The sequence below is a fragment of the Neltuma alba genome, unplaced genomic scaffold (assembly GCF_004799145.2).
Source record: "Neltuma alba isolate B1F8T4 unplaced genomic scaffold, ASM479914v2 tig00013484_pilon, whole genome shotgun sequence".
NCBI lineage: Eukaryota > Viridiplantae > Streptophyta > Magnoliopsida > Fabales > Fabaceae > Neltuma > Neltuma alba.
In genome coordinates, this window is record NW_021637715.1 from 1,906 (window position 1) to 26,423 (window position 24,518).

Consider the following 24,518-nt stretch of genomic DNA (forward strand, 5'->3'; position numbering starts at 1 on the left):
TTTTTTTTTTCAATTTAATTATCTAAAAACAACTCGTCTACATATGTTTTAATTAAATGACAATAAAAAATGTATATATATAACGTAATAAAATTTAATAAGTTTATTACAATATCGTTAATACGCAATACTTTTCAACAACGAGAATTAAATTAAAGAAAAATTCGCTGAGAAGTACTTATTTAAAAATTTTTAAGAGATAAAGATATGAATTTGAATGATAAAACTTTTTTTTGTGCAACATATTTTCAGTCATTTTTAAAGATTTTTTTATACGTACTTAAAGATAATTGCACACAACTTAAGAAGACTGGAGTCCTTTGGCCAATATATTTCTCAAGGGAAAAATTTGAACCAAATTTTCTTCAATTAAATTGATGATCAAAATAATAATTTTGGTCTAAAAAACAAAAATTCCGCTTGTACACGTTGCCCCATGATTGATGAAGCCTGGATTTGAAACCCCAGGCAGACCGGCTATCATCGGTCATCTTCCAGAGACGTCCATTGCCCCTCTAGCCGGTTGCGCCCCATTGCGTTTCTTGGATTCGTGCCGGTCGTTTGAGGTTCGAGGAAAAAAACAGAAGAAGAAACTGTAAAAATAAAAAGAAATAAAAAAGGGTCCATAATCTGCTTCTGTCCTTCCTCTTTCGTCTTCACGAATTAATCTAGGTCGCTTGTGATTTTGCTAACAAGATTCGCCGGCGCGTACTTACAATCGAATCAATTTGAATGGGTCGCAACGGCGTGCCGGTGTCGACGTCTTCCGCGGTGGGGTTGGCTGTAGCGGCCATCGAGCTCACGGAATCCTCCAGTTGGTGGCACGACGTCAATGATTCTCCGGTCTGGCAGGATCGTATCTTCCACGTTCTCGCTGCTCTTTATGGGATCGTAGCTGTCGTTGCTGTGGTAATTTCAATCCCGTCCCAACGCTTCCACGTTTGTAATGTCATTGCTGAGTCTTTCTGGGTTGCCGTTCGCCGTCAATCGCTTTTTGGGCAGATTTGAAATTCTTTATTGGATAAGGGCTTTTAGGGTTTTCGTATGTCATTGAATGCTTGAAGAGAATGGGACATGCGATTATGTCTAACTGTAGAAGCCATGAAGATTTTACGCCTATTCACTTGGATTTTTTTTGCTCCATATGTTTTTAGGTTCAACTAGTTCGTATACAATTGAGAGTACCGGAATATGGTTGGACCACGCAGAAAGTCTTTCACTTTCTCAATTTTTTGGTGAACGGGGGTTTGTATTATTTAATTCTCCCCATGTGTTTATTGATTTAAATGTTAATTCGACTGTAAATGTGGGAATAATATCTGCAATAATATATACCGGTCTGCTTTTGTAGTTCGATGTTTTGTATTTATATTCCGCCGGGACGTGCAGAAGTTGAAGCCAGAGGTAGGAACACAATCTTCCCCTTGTGATGCCATAATGCTGTATTTGTCCAAGCATCTAATATTTAGATTGCCTGTATGTAGATTGTCCAACATATCATACTTGATATGCCAAGTCTTGCTTTCTTCACAACGTATGCACTCTTGGTCCTATTCTGGGCAGAGATATACTACCAGGCAAGTCCAGTTTAATTTGTTGAACATTAATCTTGTCTAACTCTTTTGGTTTTTCTTCAATTTTAGCAATCTAGCATATTTTACAAGTTGGTGATCTGCTCACCGTGTTAACGTTGATATCTTTCAGGCACGTGCTGTGTCTACTGACAGACTGAGGCCAAGCTTCTATGTAATCAATGCTGTAGTATATGCCGTTCAGGTGAAACTTCTTGCCTGAGTTTTGTTTGGAGGTCCCAGCTATGGGTCATCTAGTTTGCTTGGTCGTTTAGGTTGAAATTGGTATTTGCTGGATCGCTTGCTGAAGTATTGATGGACTTCTGTGTAAACAGTTTTATGTTTAAAGATGTTAAGATCTGAAGAGACCGTACAAAGATATGTTTGTTGTACTGTGTTAAATGTAACTCGTTTTTTAATGGCCTTAGTACAACAATTTCATACCTGGTTGATGAGTTTGTCGATGATGTCCCTTTAAGAAGAAAGTTGGAGGGTCTTATTTAATACTCTATTCCCTTCATCTCCTCACATCTTTGTAAAAAGAAATGTCAGGCGCCTAAGCTTTGCTTGTGATGTGTGACTATGGTCAAATTGTGTGGGAGTAAAAATTAGGCTGTGGCCTTAAAGATGCTAGGAGTAATTAATTGATATGAAAATGTGTCCTGGTGTCTAATGGCAACAGTGTAAAACTTGGAAATTATCGATATCATGAGTTTTAATGTTGCTGGTACCTTTGTGTTCGACAATTTTAAATTTGTTTTGTTTTCTGAATGTATGCCAGATCGCTTTGTGGCTGATATTATGGTGGAAGCCCGTCAATTTATTGGTTGTCCTGTCGAAGATGTTCTTTGCAGGTTTGTCTACTTTAGACTCAACTTGTACTATTTGTTATGGTCAAATTATTTATTGATTATGACTGTCATGAATTGTTGCTAATTCATTTATGTTGTAATAGGGGTCTCTTTGTTTGCTGCTCTTGGGTTTCTTCTCTATGGTGGAAGGTATCTGTTAATTTCAGTTTGCAATTGTGATGTAATTAAGTTTCCATATTTTATTCCAATTACAGAGTTAATCCTTAATTTAGGAACTGTGAATTGTAAGAAGGAAACATTGTATGACAGCCCATGTTGGTTTCTCAAATCGTTTCTGCCTTTTGGACTCATGAAATTGAAGTGGGGTATTGTAGTTGTGTGTATGTGTGTGTGTTGATTTAGTCTATTAGTATTTTTGAGTATTTAGTCTATGTTGCTTTGATGATGTTTTAGTGTTATAATTTTGTATGGACACTAAATGAAAGCTCATAATTAAAAATTGAAGTGGGGTATTGTAGTTGCGTGTGTGTGTGTGTGTGTGTTTTGATTTAGTCTATTAGTTTTTTTTTTTTTTTTTTTGTATTTAGTCTATATTGCTTTGATGATGTTTTAGTGTTATAATTTTGTATGAACACTAAATGAAAGCTCATAATTAAAAGTGTAATCGAGAGAGTGCAACTTGTGATTTAATTAGCATGAATTGATCTGATTTGGTCTTCTAGTGTACCGTTGAAAACAGTCATGATGAATCTGAAACTAAATTGACCCCTAGGAATGACCAAATTCACCCGTATATTGAAAACTATGCATGACCTTATGTCTATTAAAGAGGAAAACTCGTGAGGTTATAGTCACTCATTCTCATGAGTGACACCACGAATCTTGTAGAAGGGCTAATGGGGAATTAAATTGGTCTACATCCTTAGGGAAGAATATCGAATCTCGCACTCAACATCAAATTGGACGATGTCTCATAAATATCATTGTTAGGTTCAAGAAGCATCTCAAAAAAGAGGGAGAATCCAACCAGACCTAGTAGCAACAAGAGGATTCATATAAGTAAACTTGACACCCTTCACTTATATACTTTCTTTTATATGCCTCTTTTTCAGCATAGCTCCATTCAATATGGGACTTCTCCGCCTTTCCCCATCGAGTCAAGTCCACTCACACTTGATATCACAACAATTCCTCCCTCAAGTGAGAGTTAACCATGTGACCACAAACATTCTCTTCCTATCTGGCCATATTTTGAAGGCATTAGCCCACTTTCATGACAATTGAACTTTCGATATGGATGCTGTTCAAACTTGATTTTTTTATCATCTTCATCCATGACCTTGACAAACCAAGGCCTTTGGTGCTATTTTGTTGGGCCTAGGAAGCTTCCAGAAAATGGGGACAATCCGACTAGGCCCAATAGCAACAAGAGAATGCATATAAGTGGGCTCAACACTCCTTCTCAACCCTAAACCTTGAAGCTATGGTTTATGAATTGTTTCACTTATAAACCTTGCCTAACTCTATATAATGTGGGACTTCTCCACTTTTCTACATCAAGTCACGTTTGCTCACGGTCAACATCCTGATGAAAATCTCGTATCATGAAGCTCAGAAACACAGTGGAAAAGAGCAATAGTAGAAGAAATGAAAACCCATAAACGAGACATATGGGAGATGTTGACTTAAATTCAAGGAATAGACTATCAAGTTTGCCTCAATGTTCAGGCTTGACTCCATCAAAGTCCTCTCCCCATTCTTTCTACAAAGATTGATTAGACATAAAAGGAGCTTTCTCAGCAGAGATATAGAAGAGTGTGCATGTCTCATCCCCCAACTATTGAATGGGAAAGCAACAAAGAAGTGTGTGAACTTCACATATCCCTCTATGGCATAAAGATATTTTTAAGAGTCTATGAAGTACTGGTTGACAGGCATGTCATTTTGGTTCAACTCATGTATGGGGCACTCAATAAGGACTTAAGTTGTGCTTGAGTGGGGAAGGTTTCTCATGCTGATTCCAATGTCCCCATATGTCTCCATCGCTTGAAACGTAGAGATCTGACCTATGTTGAGTTCCTTGGAATTGATAAGCTAAGCTTTGACTTAATGGTTTTCACTTTTCCACATTTCGTATTTTTTGATTGTTAGTGGATGGTTCAGTATCATATTTTATATTTAAAGTAGTATGAAAATTAAATTACAACTTGCAAAACATAAATGGACTTATAAAAGAAGCATTTTTCAAACTTGCAGAACATAAATGGGCTTATAAAAGAAGCATTTTTCAAGTTTTAAATGTTAATGAAATATGTACCTGCATCATACCCCCCTTCTATGGTACCGTCACAGTCTGACCATAATGACTTTCCTGACTTTGTTTTTGACAGACTTTTCCTAATGTTGCAACGCTTCCCTGTTGAATCCAAAGGTCGGCGTAAGAAGCTACAAGAGGTATGCAGTCTTACAAAGAATATATTGCCCTAGTAGAATTCAATTTCCCTTCTTAACTTTCTGTTCTATTGCAGGTTGGCTATGTGACCACAATATGTTTTTCATGTTTTCTTGTCAGGTGTATTATGGTGAGTTCCTTAAATTCCTATAGGCTTTATGGTTGCCTGACTGCAAATTGAGTTATATCATAATTTTGCTATGTCGCAGATGTGCTTTAATGCATTTGATAAGGCCGCCAACCTTGATGTCTTGGACCATCCCATTCTTAACTTCGTATATTATCTGGTGAGCTTGGTTGTAGTTCTTTGCATGCTGCTTTTCCTCTCCGTATTGTTGGTGATTGTTGCAATGCTGGACTTTTATTCTCCATATATTATGTCTTGACTAATCCCCAGTCTTGTTATTTAGCATCCACCAAATTTGTGTGAACTATTTTATTAGTTCTTCGGTTGGATTTTATTTTAGTGAGCAGAACTATAATCTGCAGTGTGTAGCAGCTGTACTGTTGATAAACCTGTCTAGCTGGAATTATTAGTTGAAGTCGTGGTATTATCTATAGGAGTCCGGTTTGCCACAGTAGGCCTGTGCCTGTGCACAAGCCTTCCAGATAATTTTTTTTTTTTTTTCTCTTTTGGTTTTGTCCTGAATCTTGCTTAAAGGAATTGGGCTACTAGTGTAGAAGTATCATAGTTGGATTTTGCCTCGGGTATAATGGGAAAATGTTTCTGCATGGCATGACTTCTACTTGTTGAAAGATCTTCTCCTATGGCCTCACCTTTTCTTATTCTTGGTGCAGTTGGTGGAGATAGTGCCTTCTTCGCTGGTGCTCTTTATTCTGAGGAAGCTGCCTCCCAAGCGAGGGATCACACAGTATCATCCAATTCGCTGAAAAAGGTTGGAACATATGGAGGTAACCTGAAGAAAGGGTGTTATCAAGTGCTTCCCTTATTTCTTGGGATGCTTCTTCCACTCCAAGAATAGTTTTAGAAGATAAGAGAAGCCGACCTTTCCTATGTTTCCAGGGACAAACTTAATGTCATGATCTGTAGATTTTGAAACGATTTGTCATTTAATGAATTGGTCGTCTATGTGCTGTGTGTTTTTGCTGTGATGTTCTCTGAATAGTGGCTGCTTTTCTGGTTCAGCAAATTTGACCCATGAGCAGCCATTATTAGAAGAGAACAGTGATATGGTGTATCATAGTCTTAAGTCGTCGTCTTCCTATTTATCACATCCAGTTCATAGATACCAACTACATTCATGACTATTGTGAAGCATAAAGTGTACCTTCTGTGAGTTGAATTTTAAATTATTTCACGTCTTTCAGAGCATATATGTTCTTCCATGTTTCTAAATGAACAGAACTGTATTTTTATGTTACAATGTAATGATTTAGACGAAACCAAGAGATCGGAATGCAAAACCCTCGACAAGTTGGAATAATCTTTGAAGATCAAAGAACTCGTACCTTGTTGCTGATTTGCAGGGCTGCTTGGATCTTGCGAGATCATAGCCGAACGAGTTTGTGAATCTGGTGGTTAAGCCAATGATGCTTCCATAGTCTTCTGGTTCCAGCACTAACGGTCAACTACTTGTCGCATTTGAACGTTAGGTTTGACGTTGCTGTCACTCAAATCAAAATTTGGGGAGCATGGCACTATCGAGAATTTTTCCTCCCTGCAGACATGCCACTTAAGAATTAACGTTAGGTCCCTTTTTGCAATTATTTTTAGGACAAAACTTGTTAATTAAACAATCATAATCATCATGAATATCACTATATCCGTACGTCAGTATCGAGATGAGATCTTCACCAAGCCTGTGATTTATCGCAAGTTACCATATTATAAGTTTTTACAGTGTTTATTTTTCATGCTGCGCGGTGCACGTAATATGCAGCGGTTTATGTGAGGTATATCTCGAAAAGGTTAAAAAATTAAAGACTAAATTAAAATAAGTATCAGAATTGACTTAAGGATACCAATAAACTAAGATTTATATGTTAGTTCTTCGACGCTGCAAAGGCACGAGGCCTAAAAGGCTCTGAAAATGGCTCATAGACATTTAAAAAAGGATACTTAGCGACACTAATTTACTTAAACTCCTATTTTTCCCGTTGTTTTCGGATCTATCCAATGGTCCATAATCTCAACATCCATGTTTTTGTCTTCTGATCTAATAATAGGTTGAAATTTTGTTTTCCTAATCCATGTTTTCTTTTTTCCGATTTGGTTGTTACTTCAAATTTTGTTCATGTTTTATCTTTCATTCTTAAGGAGCATCTTAAATCTTGCAAAAAATTCATTAACCACTGCATTTTGTTTACATCAAAATTATCACAACTCATTGTTAGGTCATTAACATAGACTATTAGAATTTAGGGAATAACAACCCAGATCAAATTACTACATGATAATAACAATGAAGAAATAGTTGAAGGCAAATATTTCTGTCAAATCACAGTAATTTGAAAAAGAGAGAATATACAATAGGAGAAGTTGCACGCAATTATCAACAATTATCTTTAGCAGTAGTTTGTAGCCAGTCATTATTTAAGATCCGTTTGTTGTATTAAATTTGATGAAATAAATTTGTATTTAGCCAAAACAGTAGTAATAATGAGCTTATACAAATTATTCATAACATCAAAATGCTGTATATTCATATGATAATTAGTTCTAAAACATTCAATTTAATAATAGCAAGATTTCAAAATAATATTACTTCTCCGGTCCTAAATATAAGACCCTTTTGTAGTGTAAATTACACTACAAAATGGTCTTATATTTAGGACCGAAGGAGTACAATGTTCTGAAAAGATATTTACAATTTATTTTTGAAAATTTTTTTGAAACCTAATATTATCTTCTGGGACTTACGTGCCATTTCTCCGATATTTATCAACATTTTTTCTCATCTCCACACTAACTCCTAGTCTTTCTGTCCATCTCGCTCATTATATATCGTTCCAACTTCTTAGGGTTGTTCGTAAATTAAGCCAAGTGGAATCAGATATTTCTTTAAAAAAATGTTAATCATTATAGTTTAGCAATCCCTAAAAGAATAAAACTTTATACAAACTCCAATAAAATTTTATGAGACAGGATTATTCATCACAAGTAAAAATAATTAATACCTTAGAAATCTATAATTTAATGAAAGGTTAATTATGTCCAAAGCACTATAGACGGTTTTGTTATATAAATATTATGTCAAGGTGCAGATTGTCTTGAAAGTTTTTATTTAGGAGCTTGAGTATCTAGAAGTTTTATGGAGGCAAATTTACTATAAAAGTTTAAAATCATAGTAATATTACCCCTTGCTATCAAAAAACTAACGTTGACCATTAAAATAGTGATGTTAAATCGTTAACATTTTTAATGCTATTGGACAATTAATATTGTTATGATTTTAAACTTTCAAGACAAATTTGCTATAAAAAAAAAATTTCAAATACCCAACGTTCCTGAGTGAAAACCTTCGGAACAAATTTACACCTTAACTCAATAAATACTTTACTAAGCTTCGTGTTATCCTTTCCAAACAAGGCCTTGCAGTAGTATGAATTGCATGCCTTCCCATTCTCCTTATTTTTTATTTTGACTTGAATTGTGCACGTTTAAATCAAATGTTAAAAGTTTTGTTGCTGTTATTCTTAAAGGTTTTTAGAATGGATCGTGGAGTTCATCTGTGCAAGCTGCTAGAGCTGATAATTTAGACATGCATGTATGCCGGAGACCAAGTATCAGCAGAGAATTATGAGGACGAGATTTTCATGGCAGATCTGTTAAGGTTGATTAATATAGGGGATAAAAAAAACCAGCAGGGTCCGATGTTTCTCTCATTAATTGATCATTGTGAGGGCTTCGTCGCTGTTGTTAAACCTATACATAACTCAGATATTCCCCATGGATTCATATATTTTGCCTTCTTCTACCATCTGTTTTATTCTGAAGCCAAACTAGCTAGGTTTTCGACCTATCCTATATATATGTTTCCAGTGACAAATTTCATGTTATGGTCTGTTTCTTGTGTTACCAGGTTTATGAAACCACTTATCATCTAACTAATGACTCGGTCGCTCAAAGCATTCTGCAGATTTATCACATCCAGTTCTTACATGTAAAGCTTAGGGTTTGTTTTCCTTCTGTGGGTATCATTAATTTTCCATCACGTACGTTCAAGAATCAAATCTTACATCTCGCAAACCATGGTGAACTATTCTTACATGAAATCATTCTCATTCGTACGACGAAAACCAGAAAAAAAGCGCAGCATGCAAAATCTGAGACATGATAAATAACAGTTCGTACCTGATGCAGATTGCCGGGTAATTAAGAGGAAGATCTGGAGAGTTTCTGGATCTTGCGATGGATCGTCGAAGAATGACGAGTTTGTGAAATTTGTGGTGAAGCTATTAGATTAAGATTTGATCGTCAGCTAGCTGTCAATTAGAGTATATGAACCAGCTGGTCAGTGTTTGAATGTTAGGTTTTTGTTACTACTTCGTTCGCTGACTGCTAGAGAATGGTAGGTTTGAATTTTTGTTTCGAGAGTACTACATTCCGTATTTAATACAAAAATTAGTTGAGAGTATATTAAGGAAGTTTATTAAGTTAGTTATTTGTAATAAATCTTGGTTGTCTTTCTTAAAATATCCTTACTAATTATGCGTATTAACTAGGATTACCATTTGATAGAACTTTTAACATATGCAATTATTACAAGAATTACTTTGAAAAAAATCGATAAATGTGAGAGACAAAGTAGATTGGGAACTTATATTTAGGACCAACTTACAAATTAAAATAGCTCTTATATTAAGAATAGGATGTAGTATATACTACCTTTGGTCCTTAATATAATAGCTCGTTTGATTTTTATTTTGGTTCTAGATGTAAGACCCTAATTTTTTTTTTTTCATATTTATTCATTTTTTCTCAAAACAATCCTTATAATAATGGTAGTTCTAACTAATAGATTTGATTAATAAGGTTATTTAGAAAAGACAACACCTATTTATTACAAATAACCAACTTAACTAATTTAATTAACGTAATCAAATCGATCAACTAGTTTTTATATTAAGAATCGGATGTAGTATTCTGCAACATATATATGAAATTATATATTTCGTCAACTTTCATGGTCAATATGAATCCAAAGGTTGCTCTCTTCATATCCATGTGCAGTACTGGCTAATGAAAATGATTGCTATGTGGACAAAACGGAAGTAAAATTAATTTCCTGGATCTTGTTTTGTTTCTTGTGAATAAGAACTTGGCAAATGAATTAATTTTATGCATGCAGTTCTAAACTAAAAGAAAATGTATACATTTATTTATCAATAGTATATTTTTCAAATTAAAAATATAGTTGAGCCCATATGCGGATAGAATTTAGATGGTCATAAATTTTCTGTTAAATATTATTCAAATACGAAAATTAATAAAATTTATTTGAATAGTCTAAATAAGATATAATATTCAGGCGAGCCCGCGTTTAATGATAATAATTACAAATATTCCAACCTTACGTAGAAAATGCTTACTACGAAAACGTTATGATAATAGAGATAATTTTAAAAAAATGCAGTGACTGTGGTAACTTGAACGTGTAGGAAATCAAAATCAAAATTACACCTAATCATCTCAAATAAAAACATGTTTTTTTTTTAATTCATCAACGCCAGACTTCTTATTTCTGGCATAAAAAAACACCAGAGTTCTCATTGTTTAATGTCATATGGCCTTTTTTTTTTTTTTTTGGCTAAAGCATAGGTATCTTCTATTGAAGGCTATCCTATTAGAGGCACTGTCGGATGCTAAATTTGAACACCCCTCCGAACGGGGATTCGAATCTTGATTCACTACGTTGTGAGAGACTAATCCTTTCGTTAGACCCAATTCCTGTTGGTCATATGGCTCATTGTTTTTGGCAATTCTTAGGAAGTCCAGGCTGGGCCGTTTGTTTCTTGATGGACCCTTCTTCTCTTTCCAAAAGCTCTCCCTCTCAAAAAATTGACTGAGGATTTCAAAAACCTGTTGGTTGGTCCAATCCAAATAATAAAATAAGTGTACGTATGATGTGGGTAATTCTAGATGTTTTATTTTTATTGTTGTTTTTAGATATTTAGTACATAATTAGGTTGATCATATATTATTTTATCACAGCTAATTCAAATGCAATTTTTCTAATGAATTTGAATCAATAACACCTTAATGAATTGAATGGTCAGTTTGACATTTATTAATAATAAACAAATATAAAATATTTATAGAAGATTTTAAAATATATTTTTTAAGTTATTATATACAATACAAGAAAAACACATTTATTATCCTATAAAAAAACAGAGCAACCATTTTTATTCACTAGTTAAGAAATCATTAGTAGACAAGCTGTTAAATTTGGACAATTGTAAGCCACTGGATGCACATGGCGGACCGGAACCGGACCGAGTGAAAAGCGTAAACCTCAGAATATAACAGCCAGAAACGACACCGTCACGTTCGAATCATAATTTCCCCAAAAAACCCAAAAAAAGAGAAACAATTATCCGAAAAAGGAAACACAACAGAACCTAGGCTTAGCTTAAAGCCCATCACACACACACAACACAACTTCTCCATTGTCCCCCTCCTCCCGATCTCTCTCTTCCTCTCCCTCTGACTCCCAATTTCTGTGGCGGCTCTCTCTCAGATTTGGATCGAGCTCTTCCCAGCTAATTATTGAATTCCAAGTTTTATCCCCGTCAGTTTCCTCGATTCGATCTGCTTCTTGCTGATCTTTAATCGGTGGTCTTTTAAGAACCGCCATGGTGGCTGGCGCGCAGCAGCAGCAGCAGCATCAACCACAACCTCAATCGCAGCAAGAGACTCAGCAAACTACGACCTCTGCGCAAGATGAGGCCTTAAAGAGGAACACGGATTGCGTCTACTTTCTTGCCTCCCCCTTGACATGCAAAAAGGTCACACTTGATTCTCCTTTTCGTCTAATCCGATGCTTCTTTAGAATGAATTTTTTTTTCTTTTCTTGTTTTATCTTTGAATACATTTTTACATAGAAGATCTTTGGGATCTGGTTCCACGGTTTCTACTTAGGGTTCCGGATTCGCAGCTTGGGCCTGATGATTTGTTTCCGGAAATAATTTTAGGAGTGAATTCTTTTTAAGTGAAGGATTCTAACTTTTGGAGATTTGGTTCCATCTCCCGGTCTATCTGGGGAATTGGTGTCGGATATTTGTTGGGAAATAAATGAATATTGAGTCCCTATATTCATAAGTCACCCCTAGGCAGCTTGAAAACCTAATCTAACCAACAAAGAACGATCGTTGAAGTTATTCGACCATATAGACAATTAACTCTCTTGAGATATTTCTCGGGGCCTACACATGTATGTAATTGATTAGTCTGGTCATTTGATCTGCGTGTTGTTTCATTTAATACCTTATCATTTTACGTGTCGAAGTAAAAGTGGAAACGGGGGAGAAATCCCCACCGTATGATGGGACAATATCTTTTCATTGTTTTACGTAAGGTTGGGCGACGTGCCTGGATTCAGTTAGGAACATATTAATTGTGGATTGGATGATACAACAATTTTAACACTCGGAATTTACGAGCTAGCTCATGTCAACGTTTTTGGCTTTTCTTTACGTGTTTTATTCTTTTTACTATTTGGTACCATGTGTTGTTATTATGACTTGACAAAGGAGTTTGTGTATATGCTACTGCTGAACTCCTGAAATATGAACAATACATTGAATACATCCCAAAGCAAGCCATATCCAGTGCAACAATATAATTAGCATGCATACTATATTTTTAGCAAGGAGTACTGTTTTCAAGTGGTTCTAGCAGTTTCCTTGCAATGAACCTTTAAGTTTGCTATCTGTAATCAGTTCAGCATTTCACCTGAAGGAAGTACCTGTGATATGATCATTTATTACCTTGATGTTATTTTTGAGCACTCAAACTATATCAGTGAAAAAAGGGTTGGTCAATTATTATGAATGTCTAGTTGCATAGGGATGAAAAGCTTGTACAAAATTGTGAATTTTTATGGCTGTTGTTTTGATCTGATTCTCTTTATTGAAACAGGGAAGTGAATGTGAGTATCGCCATAGCGAGTATGCTCGGGTTAATCCCCGAGATTGTTGGTATTGGTTGAACGGTAATTGCTTGAATCCCAAATGTTCCTTCCGTCATCCGGTGAGTCTCTATTTTTCTTGGCACAATAAGATTTATTTCCCCCGAGCTTCTTTTTAAGCACTTATTTCTTCATGTAACTTATGCTAACTGCCTATTGTTTCCCTTGCAGCCTCTTGATAGCTTCTTATCACCACAGGCAGCCACTGCTGGTGGATCATCTGCACCCCCACCACAGACTGCACCAACTTCTGTACCACACGCACCTTATAATTCTACAAAGCAAGCTGTCCCTTGCATTTTCTTCCAGAAAGGGCTTTGCTTAAAAGGTGACCGATGTGCTTTTTTGCATGGACCAAATCCTAACACCAGCAGTAAAGTTCCTCAGGTTCAGGCGACAAACCAGGTTACTGAGCCTCCAAGTTTTAAGAAGGTTTTTAGTGGCCCAGAAAAGTCAACACAAGAAAGGAAAATTTCCCAGGCAAACTTTACAAAGCCAGTTACAGGTGTTGAAGCTAAGCCTGCCCAAAATGTTGGAACTGCTTCGCATAGAAATGTGGTTGCTGTAGAGAGGCATGCACCACCACCAATGGGATTTGATAATGAGGCATCTAGATTTAAGGTAGTAAGTACTCCGCCTGTCACCAATGGAACCACTGTTGCCAGGCCAAACCGTGCATATCAATCTCATGTAACGGATGATCATAGTTTCCACAATGGCAAGGAAAGTGATGAGTTTTTGAGAGAATCCTCACCTGGCTTTGATGTACTTGTTGCTGATGAGCTGAGGAATTCAGATTACTATGATGGAGAAGACCAATTTGGAAAAGCAAGAGGTCAAGATGGGATGAACTTGGACTCTGTGAATGAATATGATTTAGGACATTCTGTAGATTATAAATCTGTAGCTGATATTGACCAAGACAGATATTGTGGACCACAAGGTTATGATTCATACGATCACATGCAAGAGACATATGCGTGGGATCAGCGCAGGAATTCATCAGAAAGAATATTCCGGGCAACAACACATTTAGATAGGATGACTCATCGCAGATCTGGCAGTCCTGAAAATGTGGGGGTTTCAGATCTTCGACATCGTTTATCTAAGCGCAGGAGGGTCAATGGTTTGAAATCTGTTGTGAGTCATGATTTTGCGCATCAGAGCCATGATGATGAGCAAAGTCACCGGTTCTCTTCTCAGAAGGATGTTCACCAGTTACCTCGGAAAGAAAGTGCTCTCAGTAATCGCTTCCGAGGCAGGATAAAGCTTCCAGCAGATGGTGGGGATGAATATGTGGAGAGGGAATCAGACAGGGGAAGAAATAGAAGCACGTTGTCACCTGGAACCATGCAGACTCCTCAAGCAGGTAAGTTCCGAGATAGACTGAGAGGAAGGGTGCAAGAAGATTTTGAGAGGAAAAACTTCATGGATCGCCCTATAAGGAAAGAAATAAGTGGGGACGAACATGCTGATTTTGATGGACCAAAAAGTCTTGCTGAACTGCGAAATGGAAAGAATAATCGGAACAAGGAGCATCAGTTGCTTGGGAAGAGAAAAAGTTTAAAGGAACAACAACAATCCGAAGATGATTTCATGCTTGAAGGTCCAAAACCTCTTAGTGAGATTTTGAAGGAGAAGAGAGCAGCTAGAGTTGAAGCAGCTTCCAAGAGTGGCAAGTCGTCTGAGAATAGAGGAGACAATAAAGACAGAGAAGTTACTAATGGCTCGGAATACACCTCTGTCATGGATGCACGAAATGGCACTTTTCCTGCAAATAAGGAAGATGTTAAGAACGAGGAATCCAAGTTTGAGGCAACCGAGAACACGGTTGAAGAAGGAACGATGGACAACGAAGTGATAGAAGACCAGGAGTTTGAAGGAGATGATCAGAAGGATGGTGATTATTACTATGAGCAAGTTGACGAGGGAGACTACAATTATGATGAAGGCGAAAATCCAGAGCAGGAAGAATACATGGATGATGAGGAGGATGGGGATGACTTTGCTAAGAAGATTGGTGTCATGCTCACATGATTACACAGGGTCAAAGTGGAACATGAACATCTACTCTTTCATGAGCATGTTACAGCGGACCTCCAAAGGTTATCAAGTTGTCTAACTGTGCTGTATTTCTGCCTAAAATTTGTTTGTAGAATTGGGGGATATTTAAATTCGTTTTTTCCGTATCAATTATCCCTTTACTGTATTTGCATCTCTGATTGAATGAAGATTTTTATATTTGTAGTGGGGGCATTTTGCTGTACTCTTCGCATACAAGTGTTATGCAGAGTTTAAGGCCTGCAACGTTAGGAAGTTAATAACAAAGTCGTCTTTGCTCTTCAGCTTCAATTTTGTCGTCACTAAAATTTCCGTTAGAAAAGATGAGAGTCATACGACATTCAATCATGACTCCAACCTTATTTTCTCCCTTAATTTTCTTCTATCTTTCCATATATTGACCTCCTATCCAGGTCGTTGCATTTGAATTTCCTTCTTGCTATTTGTTGTGGCTAGAGAGTCTCCTGCGGTTTCATTAGACGAATGAGTCCAAAAGTTGTTTTGGTTCACAGAAGCTTGCATCGGGGGCTATCAGAGCTTTCGCTTGTGGCTGGCAGCTTCTGTCCAGCTTGGTTTTTGTATTTGGATATCTTCAGGTGAGTCCTAACTGAGGGTTATTAGCCCTTAGAAATCTAACAGTATTAGGAGAGTTACTATTAAAGAAATCTTGTTATTTTTTAAAAAGAAATTTATAACTTCTCTTTCAGGACGCTCAGATCAAAATCTAATGGTTGATATCTCTTGATTGATGTTCAACGGAAGAAGCCTCAACTGAAGGAATTCAAATCTGGCAATAACTGAAACAAATTTGGTTGCGAACTTCTGAACAAACAAAGCGAAAATCCTTTCAAATTATTTTGTTTTCGTTACAGAATATAATTTAATGATTGTTATCAATAAAAAATCAGCTGATACTCATGACAAAACCGGCAGTCAAGTCAAAACTCACATTCAACAAAAATATAAGGGCTCTCATTGGAAGCTTTACAAGCTTGCAACCCATTACAGATTTTAGCACGTAATACTTTCTCGAGAGAATTACAATAAAACCCTAAAGAAGGAAAATAATTGCAAAAAATTCTAAAAGTTATTATTTTCTACTCTGAAACTTGTTATTATATACTGTTTGGATTGTTACTGAAATTTTTTAGTAATTATTTTTCTTCTTTAAAATCTCATTATAGTTCTCCCTATTTTCTTTGATAGATTTTTTTCCTGAAAAAATAACAATAAAAAAAATAGAGAACGAGTAAAATTAACTTTATCCCAAAAATCCATGATAGCTACAAAAGCTCAACGGGACGCCTTTGACTTCATCCAAACCCATGATCCATTAACCCAAAACCATGTCCATTCTCTAAATCTAACCCTCACTCCATTTCCATCTCTCTCTAGAGATGCTAGTGGGAAATTAAAGCCATGAAAGAGCTTGTGTGTGCATAATCAAAATCATTAAGTGGTTGAATTTGGTGATGATGGTTGTTCTCATTCAATGTCTAGATGGCTTCATTTGAGTCGCACAAAAGAATATAAGTTTGATGTTGACTAATAAAAATGTTTAATTATCTCAAGGATTCATCTCTATTGGTCCTTCATGCTCAAAAAAAACTGTCTTAATTAGATGCAAAGCTCCATTTCAAATTCTCTGTCATGTCAAATTCAATAAATTAAAATCAAAATAAAATATACTCTTTTTTTTTAAATAAAAAGTTGACCATGTTATGCTCATGTTTAAAATGAGCATACAAATGTGAGCTATGAAATGGAGGGACCGTGGCCATATGGTCTCTTGAATTGAATGAAGCAGCCAATGACCATTGGATCCGCCTTGTCATGGTCAAGTTTACCACTTTATCCGACCTCATCTTTTCTTTGACTCACTTGTATTACTCTTATTTTATGTATAAGTTACTTGTATCTTAAACCTGCCAACTAAAAAATACTTCTTCGATCTTTAATATAAGACATATTTAACTAATCTGATTAGATTAAGAAAGTTAGGTAAATTAGTTAACTATAAAAAATATAACATATTTTTCCTTAAACACTATAATCATCTTTCTTAATATCTTTCTTCTTTTTTTTACTTGATTATAGTTGAGGAAGTATCCATAAGGATAATTTAAAAGAAATTAATAAATATGAGAAATAAATCTTATATTTAGAATCAAAATTAACTTAATAATTAGGTCCTATATTAAGGATCGGAGGAATACATTAAGTTGACATTTTTTTTCACATATGCCTTTATTCAACAAAGGTACTATTAAAAATATGTTTTATATTAAATTAATAGGGATAAAATTAAGAAAATTTCATTAATTACCTTATAAGTAATTTATATTTAGAAACAAATCTTTTTCCTTGCAAGTGACTTATAAATAGCAACAATGTGATATTTGTTTGATGGCAGTATTCAAATTTTACATTCAACGAACTTATATATGAGTTGCATTCTTATCAATCAATTAAACGAGTTTGAATTTTTGCCACCCCATCATCAAGGTGGCTTCTAGAATATATTATAAATCGTTCAAATTGTGAGTGAGTGAGTGCACATGCGTTAATATCTGAGCGCCATTCATTCTGCTCCCCACGTTTATTAATTAGTATTCTTCCCAAGTTGCTAGTTGATGTTCCTTATTATTTCAGATATTAACCCGAAAAATGTTCTCACTCTTGATTCTTTTGAGCTCATTCGATATATAGGTTGGAACAAAAAAGATTAATTGTTAAGTTAATTTTAGTTCTAAATATAAGACCTATTTCTTATATTTATCAATTTTTTCTAAATTACCCCCTGTGGATACTCTCTCAACCATAATCAAGTAGAAAAGAAAAGGATGATATTAAAAAAGATAATTATGGTATTTTAAGAAAAACATATCATATTTTTTATCATTAACTAATTTACCTAACTTCTTTAATCTAATCAAATTAGTTAAATAGGTCTTATATTAAGGACACGAGAAGTATTATAGATATTGTATACTACACATCTTGATCATTTGTATTATTATGAAAAAAAGAATACTTTCCCTCGTGTGATAACAAAGCGGGTCTAGGCTTGATATTAGAATTGATTTTTGATTAGCTAGTATACGAACCAACAAAAGCCGCAGTGTTGATGGTCATAATAAGCAAGAACATATATACTCCTCCGGTCCTAATTATAAGACCCAATTGACTTATTTGAGGAGATTAAGGAAGTAAGTTAAGTTGGTTATTTATAATAAATAAGTGTTGTTATTCCTAAAATCTTTGCTAATTAAGTATATTGGCTAAAACTATCATTATTCGAAGGATTATCTTGGAAAAAAATACATAAATATAAGAGAGAAATGGATTGGGTCTTATAATTAGGACCAAATAAAAAGTCAAACTGGGTCTTATAATAAGGACCGGAGAGTAGATATTTTATTGACTAAAAGAGAAGTTCATATATTACAATAGATATGAATTATTGAAACGAACACAGTCTGGGATATATATATATATATATATATTAATAAATAAGGAAGCTAAGCTACCTAAACAAGCAGCCTCGATAAGCAGGAGTCCAGTAGTCAGGGGCAGTGCTGTCTCTGTAAGCCTGAGGAGTCCATGAAATTGGAACCAGACAAAGCCCTCTGCTCTTCAGGTCTCCCTTCTCTTCTAATTTCCTCTCCATGCTTCCCCATGTTTCCTGCATTATATTATTCTTCATTATTTTCACTTCATTCCTTCTTTTCTTACATGTATATACGTACAAATCCTCCAAGTTCAAGAACTTCACAGATTAAGTTCATTTAATTCTTATTACCTTGTGATGCGAGTTAGTCTTCGTGTAAGAGTTGCTCAGTAGCTGCAATATATATAAGTATCACATGTAAACATATATATTATCCATATCCCAGAATTTCATTTGCACTTTAATTTAATTAACACCACTAATCATTAAATTTTCAATAATATATAATTAATTACCACCTGCACTTGTTCTTGTAAAAACTTTATGTACCCAATTGCTTCAAAAAGCACTGATGCAGTGTCCGTCTGAAATTCACCAACAACAAATTTCATCAATATTCATACAAAACAAAATCGGATTTTGATTTCTTTTTTGTCATTACAGATTTCTTTAGTTAAACGGTGAAAATAGTGTCACATGACTGGTTTATCGCCTACTTATTGCCCAGTAAATCTAAGGGATATATATAAAGTTGCTTTAGGAAAATATACAAAAAGCCCTAATTAACCCAAAGGATCCATTTCATATAAAATAAAATACAGTTGTTGGGGGGAGAAAAAGAAGAGCACTAAGAATTAATTTAGCAAATATATATAAAAGAGAAAAAGACTGGTGTTAGTGCAATATGTAGTGACCTTTCCAAATGGCGACACAATTTGCTGAAGGGTTGTAATCCTGTCGCCTAGCTTGACTTTTGGTGCTTGCATCTGTCAACACAAATGAATAGAAGTTTCTTAACGTTATTATATAAATCGACTTTTTTTTTTGGGCTTTCATCAATAATTATCGTATATATTGCCATTGATTTTGCTGCTACACATCTAATTTAATTTAGTCACCTTTGCAGAAGATGCAGTAGATGTCTCTTGCTTTGGCTTCTTCGAGATTGCTTCTGATGATGAGTCATCTGTTCTTTTCTTCTTTACCTCAGTGGAGCTCCCTTGTCCTCTTCCATTGTTTGTCCTTGTCTGCGTATTATTGCATACTATCATATCAACTTATTATAAGTTGATCGATCAAGCTCAATATATAAACGCGAAACACACAATTTTCATATATACATCTTTGGAAATCACACAGCAAAAAGTAACTAATGTTCAGAGAATTTACCGGCAGTGATGTCTGAAAAGTGTGTTTCTTGGAGTCAGATACAGTATTCATCGAAGGTGGTCTGAAACTGGGTTTCAGTGCATGAATTCCGATAATCGGCCGGCCTATCCTTCCCGTAAAAGATATAACATCTGTCAAATTTCTTGAACACGATGAAGACAAACTGGCCGGCATCCCATACTGACTGTTAAATCCGTTGTTCTGATATCCGATCGCATGATGATGATGTTCTTGCTTAACCTTCATGTCAAGAGCACCGTATGAAGAAAAAACCCCAGAATGATCCATCGAAGAATTCAAATCATTATTGTTGTGTGTTTGATGAGGATCAAAGTGGGTAGAATTATTATGATTATGATTATGATTATGAACTTGTGGGTCTGGTGGTGCAATGGACCAAGTGGTAACCAGCTTGCTCAATCTTTCACTCTGATCAAGCACGGCCTCGTTGAAACCATTGAATTGTTTCTGATGATCAAAAGAAGCAGATGAAGAATCGCTGTTATTAGTATGGTTGTATTCCCAAGTGGTATCAAGTTTCTTCAAGTAGTTGCAGGCTGGTTCGTACATCATGCTTTTACATGACACTGCATCCATCAAGTTCTCCCCTCCAGCTTCACTATTTTGCAGCTCCTCGTTGCTTCCAACACCTCTATAATAAATGTTCAATTCAGTTATACATATACTATAAATATATAATGACAATAATAATATAATAGAAAACAGTACTGGCACCACGATGAGTTGCTTGCAGATCTTCAGATTATTATAGCCATGGATGGATATATAAGAGTTCATCAGCCTAGCGTTTGCCTTAAAGGAGATGCTCGATCAAATATGATATTGAAGAAAGCTAAAACAAAACTATTCCCCCGAAAGAAGTTGGCTAATTTATTATAAACACCCTACCCTAGCTAATATGCCCTATACACATAAAAATATTTACCGTATTTTTGCGGGAAAATGATAGTTATCAAAGAGAGTACGTAGAGAGACTTACAATAAGACGTGAGTCCAGAGGTGATTATTGTCAGGCGAAGGCGCAGAAAGGTCGACGAGGCGGCGATGAGGGGATTCGTCGACGGCGAAAGATGTGGAGACTGAGATGGCTTGATCTTCACAACAGGAGGAGGAATTGGAATGAGGTTTTGCAGAAGGTTGATGATGATGAGTGTTCCAGGAAGAAAGTGAATTTGCATGAAGATCCCACCAGTTTATTAATGGAGTTGCAGAAGAGGTTGCTACAGAATTCCCACCACTTTCTTCATCACCCATGTTTCTTTCTCTTTCTTTTTCTTATTCTCTGATCCTTATAGTGATGGAATATTAATGGACCTAGCTAGCTACAACAGAATATATATATCCTTGTCTCTCTCTCACTCCCCCCTAGTTTCTTTTTCGGGTTGGGTAAGACTTCAGAGAGTACTCAATTCAGATTATTAATTAAATAGAGGTTATATATATGTTCCCCGGATATTTAAAATTACCAGAATTATTTTAATTTATTGGTAAGAATCGAAATGAATATTTTGTATATATTGGACAAATCTCGTACCCGTATAATATTGTTTTTTTCGAATAAAATCGTGTAATACTGAATTAAGGGAAAATGATATGCAAGTACCTCGGAAATCAATTAATTCCAACTAATAAGGATCATAGTTTAAAATTACAGTATGAAGGATCCAAGGTCCTTGAACAGCTAAAATTCTAATCAGATGCACAAAAGTTTCATTGTGGGTTAAAAGCAAAGGTTTAGGTGATGAATGAGACGATAAATAATGGAAGCTTGGGTAGTAAATGGCATGAAGTGAACATAAAACACAAAGTATTTTTTTTTAAAATAAATAGTAGAATCTTGGGTAGCAATTAAGTGCCCGAAGTGAAAAGGAGAACACAAATTATTTTTTTGGCGAATTAAATATTTAGTATTGGGTCATAAACAATAGTGCAAACTTGAGTGGAAAATAACGGAAGTTTAAGTTAAATGATAGTAAGAAGCTTGGGTGATACAAATTATGAATTGGTGAAACATGAGGGGGCGAATCGATCTGTCTTTTAATTTGTTATTAATAACTTTGTTGGCCATTATTTCTTTATGTGTGTTGAACTGTAATATAATTTGAAGTAAGTGTGAAATGAAATTATATATGGGGGAATAGTTGCATGGGGGAGTGACGTAGGAGAGGGTATGGTGAGGGTTAATTATATGAATGATAGGGCAGACAACAAAGTATGCAACCTGAGTTTTTCCACTAACGTTGGTGGGCAATTATTATTTATTTAGAATTTGTGTTGGTTCCATATGGGTAGACTCTTTTTTGTGTATTATTGCCACATTGCCTACCATTATTCATTAGAGTTTTATTTTAACTTCTTTTCCATTAGTGCATGTTTGGATTAGTCATGAAGAAATGAACTCATACCATGAAAAGTTAATATATGAAAAGAATTTTATCTTGTAAAAACATAAAAAAGCTTTTTGAAAACAATTCAGGCATTAATGTTTGTTTGGAGCTGCTCATCATAAGCATGTTCATATAAATCAAGAGTACAATTGAAAAACTATTTTTAAAGACTCTAATTGCTATTCCAAACATGTCCTTAATTAATGAGTTGGATAAACTTAATAAGTGAATATAGTTTGATTTCATTCATCCCATTTGTATCAGCTTTTGAGAATTGTAGCATGTTGGGGGATCACGGGTCAATTTCGTACTTGATGATGGTCAGACTAGTACATGAACTTGTAAGCATGAAAAAAGCTTATTCATTCCGAACAATGTATATAACAATCTTATTATTTTCAAATATATATAAAATAATATATATATATATATTGAGAGAGAGAGAGAGAGGGGGGGGGGAGAGATGAAATCAGTCGAGACCAAATTAAGTCAATGGCTTTGTATTCTTCCTTCCTCTTATTCCTTAATTATGAATAGTTTTTGTTCTTAGAACTTTGTTGTGAAAAATCCTTAAATATCCGGGATTTAATTTGGATTTGCAGGCTATGTTCTCATGCATTGACTTTATCTAAATTAAAAATTAAAGCTTTTAATATCTTGATGCATGTATATATGAGAGTATTCAAATTTATTTGATTGAAATTAAACAATGCACGGTTTGGACAGAATAAATCAATAATAAAATAACAAGTAATTAATTATACTTTACCGTAATATATTGATTAATATATTATTGTATATTTTTGGTTTAACTTCAGGTGAATTCCTTCGATTTATTTATTTTTTATTTTTTTGGTTTGCCCTTGACTTGGAATATGATGTAGACTCCGCGAGGAAGTTGCGTTTTAGTTCCTTCACTATACAAATAACAGCAAGCAGTTGTTCTCAGCCACATAAATAACCCAATTTCGCTTTATAATATAATAATTCATTATTAGCAATATAATTATTTAACAATAAGATCAAAAGTTAGCCATAATAATAATAACCAAATAATACAGACCATTTAGTAATGCCATTAGCTTTTTGACAGATAGAAAGCTTGGATGGTGACATGAATTGAGAAGATAGGTGAGGTGGCTTTATTTTACTTGAAATTGTTGATGATTAATTTTAAAATAATGAGCATGAAAAGGCAAGTAATCGAGCTTCTTAGATTTTAATCTTCAGATTATAACTTAAAAACAATTTTTATTGTGTCAAAAGCTTAAAGGAATGGGAAGCTATCTTACTGGATATAGAGAGGAACCTACAATTTTGAGAGGAATACTTTCTCTGTTTATGCGATACCGCATTTTTTTTTATATGATTATACTAAATTTAAGTATTATCGAATTCAACTGAGATAAGCTCTTGGTGAATATTAACAATGATTTGTAATTACTACCTGTACTTAATTATCAACTTGATTAAGTCTCAAATTATAAATTACTCCTCCGCTCCTTAATATAAAACTTTTTTAACTAATTTGATTAAATTAAAAAATTTAGGTAAGTTAGTTAATTATAAAAAAATATGACATTTTTTCTAAAACACCATAGTCACCTTTCTCAATATCCTCCCTTCCTTACTTACTTGATTATCGAAGGAGTATCCATAGTAGGGATAATATTAAAAAATTATTAAATATGAGAATAGGCCTTATATTTAGAATCAAAATTAACTTAATAATTAGTTTCTATATACGAGACCGGAGGAGTATATATTTATCTTCTTGTGTTCAATGCAAATGTCTATAGATATTACCTAACCATTATAGAAATCAAGAGTTAAGAGAATTTGAAAGGTAAAATTCTAAACCAACCATTTTGTAATGTGGGTGTTTAGAATGCTTAATTTCAATTTGACTCCTTGATTAGAAATTAGGATGGTTGAAAATGTTTGGTATGATCTTCATTATCTTTTAAATGTTTCAACTTGAGTAATTAAAGAGTGATAAATAACGGTTAAAAAGTTATATTAATTTCTAAAACCATGTTTATTAAATAGTCGTTGGCAAAAAAAGGTTATTAAATAACCATACTAATAAAAAGTGGTTATTCTAATTATAATCCAATTAATTTTTGGGGTAAACTTCTGTAATCCAGTGATCTTATTTAATCATTCTCATATATTTTCACGAAACTAATAGAAACCAAAAGGACCTAGAACCTAAAAGTGT

General features: G+C 34.6%; 3 protein-coding genes and 1 long non-coding RNA gene across 6 annotated transcripts; 2 read left to right on the forward strand and 2 right to left on the reverse strand.

The window, feature by feature from the left end:
• Window positions 1-600: 600 nt before the first annotated feature.
• Window positions 601-6,170, forward strand: LOC114737710 (protein TOM THREE HOMOLOG 1-like). Its single transcript, XM_028925665.1, has 11 exons — window positions 601-909; window positions 1,155-1,245; window positions 1,352-1,404; window positions 1,485-1,577; window positions 1,705-1,776; window positions 2,353-2,425; window positions 2,527-2,572; window positions 4,774-4,837; window positions 4,912-4,965; window positions 5,045-5,122; window positions 5,634-6,170. Exons 1-11 carry the CDS (start codon window positions 733-735, stop codon window positions 5,724-5,726), a joined length of 894 nt encoding a protein of 297 aa, XP_028781498.1. The 5' UTR covers window positions 601-732; the 3' UTR covers window positions 5,727-6,170.
• Window positions 2,803-9,257, reverse strand: LOC114737712 (uncharacterized). Its single transcript, XR_003739462.1, has 3 exons — window positions 9,151-9,257; window positions 6,306-6,514; window positions 2,803-4,799 (listed from the first exon to the last, which is right to left on the reverse strand). It is a non-coding gene; the product is annotated as an uncharacterized LOC114737712 (long non-coding RNA).
• Window positions 9,258-11,475: 2,218 nt separating this feature from the next.
• On the forward strand, window positions 11,476-15,340 carry LOC114737708 (zinc finger CCCH domain-containing protein 17-like). The gene is made up of 3 exons (XM_028925661.1): window positions 11,476-11,807; window positions 12,940-13,050; window positions 13,160-15,340. The coding sequence occupies exons 1-3, from the start codon at window positions 11,655-11,657 to the stop codon at window positions 15,023-15,025; spliced, it is 2,130 nt and encodes a 709-aa protein (XP_028781494.1). The 5' UTR covers window positions 11,476-11,654; the 3' UTR covers window positions 15,026-15,340.
• A 3,145-nt stretch (window positions 15,341-18,485) lies between these two features.
• Window positions 18,486-21,229, reverse strand: LOC114737709 (transcription factor bHLH111-like). 3 transcript variants are annotated; one of them, XM_028925664.1, is made up of 8 exons: window positions 20,890-21,229; window positions 20,298-20,541; window positions 19,890-20,129; window positions 19,619-19,747; window positions 19,415-19,486; window positions 19,016-19,084; window positions 18,852-18,893; window positions 18,486-18,734 (listed from the first exon to the last, which is right to left on the reverse strand). In XM_028925664.1, the coding sequence occupies exons 1-8, from the start codon at window positions 21,162-21,164 to the stop codon at window positions 18,576-18,578; spliced, it is 1,230 nt and encodes a 409-aa protein (XP_028781497.1). In that variant the 5' UTR covers window positions 21,165-21,229; the 3' UTR covers window positions 18,486-18,575. The 3 variants fall into 3 exon arrangements, with proteins under 3 accessions (XP_028781497.1, XP_028781496.1, XP_028781495.1); XM_028925663.1 differs by having other exon boundaries at window positions 19,019-19,084; window positions 19,890-20,541; XM_028925662.1 differs by having other exon boundaries at window positions 19,890-20,541.
• Between the last annotated feature and the right edge of the window lie 3,289 nt (window positions 21,230-24,518).

Bases quoted from the DNA above. Each gene is read 5' to 3' on its own strand.
- LOC114737710 (XM_028925665.1), top strand. From the start codon at position 733: ATGGGTCGCAACGGCGTGCCGGTGTCGACGTCTTCCGCGGTGGGGTTG. The intron at 1,246-1,351 runs GTTTGTATTATT...CTGCTTTTGTAG, and splicing joins CAATTTTTTGGTGAACGGGG to TTCGATGTTTTGTATTTATA. The intron at 2,573-4,773 runs GTATCTGTTAAT...TGTTTTTGACAG, and splicing joins TTTCTTCTCTATGGTGGAAG to ACTTTTCCTAATGTTGCAAC.
- LOC114737708 (XM_028925661.1), top strand. From the start codon at position 11,655: ATGGTGGCTGGCGCGCAGCAGCAGCAGCAGCATCAACCACAACCTCAA. The intron at 11,808-12,939 runs GTCACACTTGAT...TTATTGAAACAG, and splicing joins CCCCCTTGACATGCAAAAAG to GGAAGTGAATGTGAGTATCG. The intron at 13,051-13,159 runs GTGAGTCTCTAT...TTTCCCTTGCAG, and splicing joins AATGTTCCTTCCGTCATCCG to CCTCTTGATAGCTTCTTATC.
- LOC114737709 (XM_028925662.1), bottom strand. From the start codon at position 21,164: ATGGGTGATGAAGAAAGTGGTGGGAATTCTGTAGCAACCTCTTCTGCA. The intron at 19,748-19,889 runs GTAAATTCTCTG...AATAATACGCAG, and splicing joins CTTTTCAGACATCACTGCCG to ACAAGGACAAACAATGGAAG. The intron at 18,735-18,851 runs GTAATAAGAATT...AATATAATGCAG, and splicing joins AGACTAACTCGCATCACAAG to GAAACATGGGGAAGCATGGA.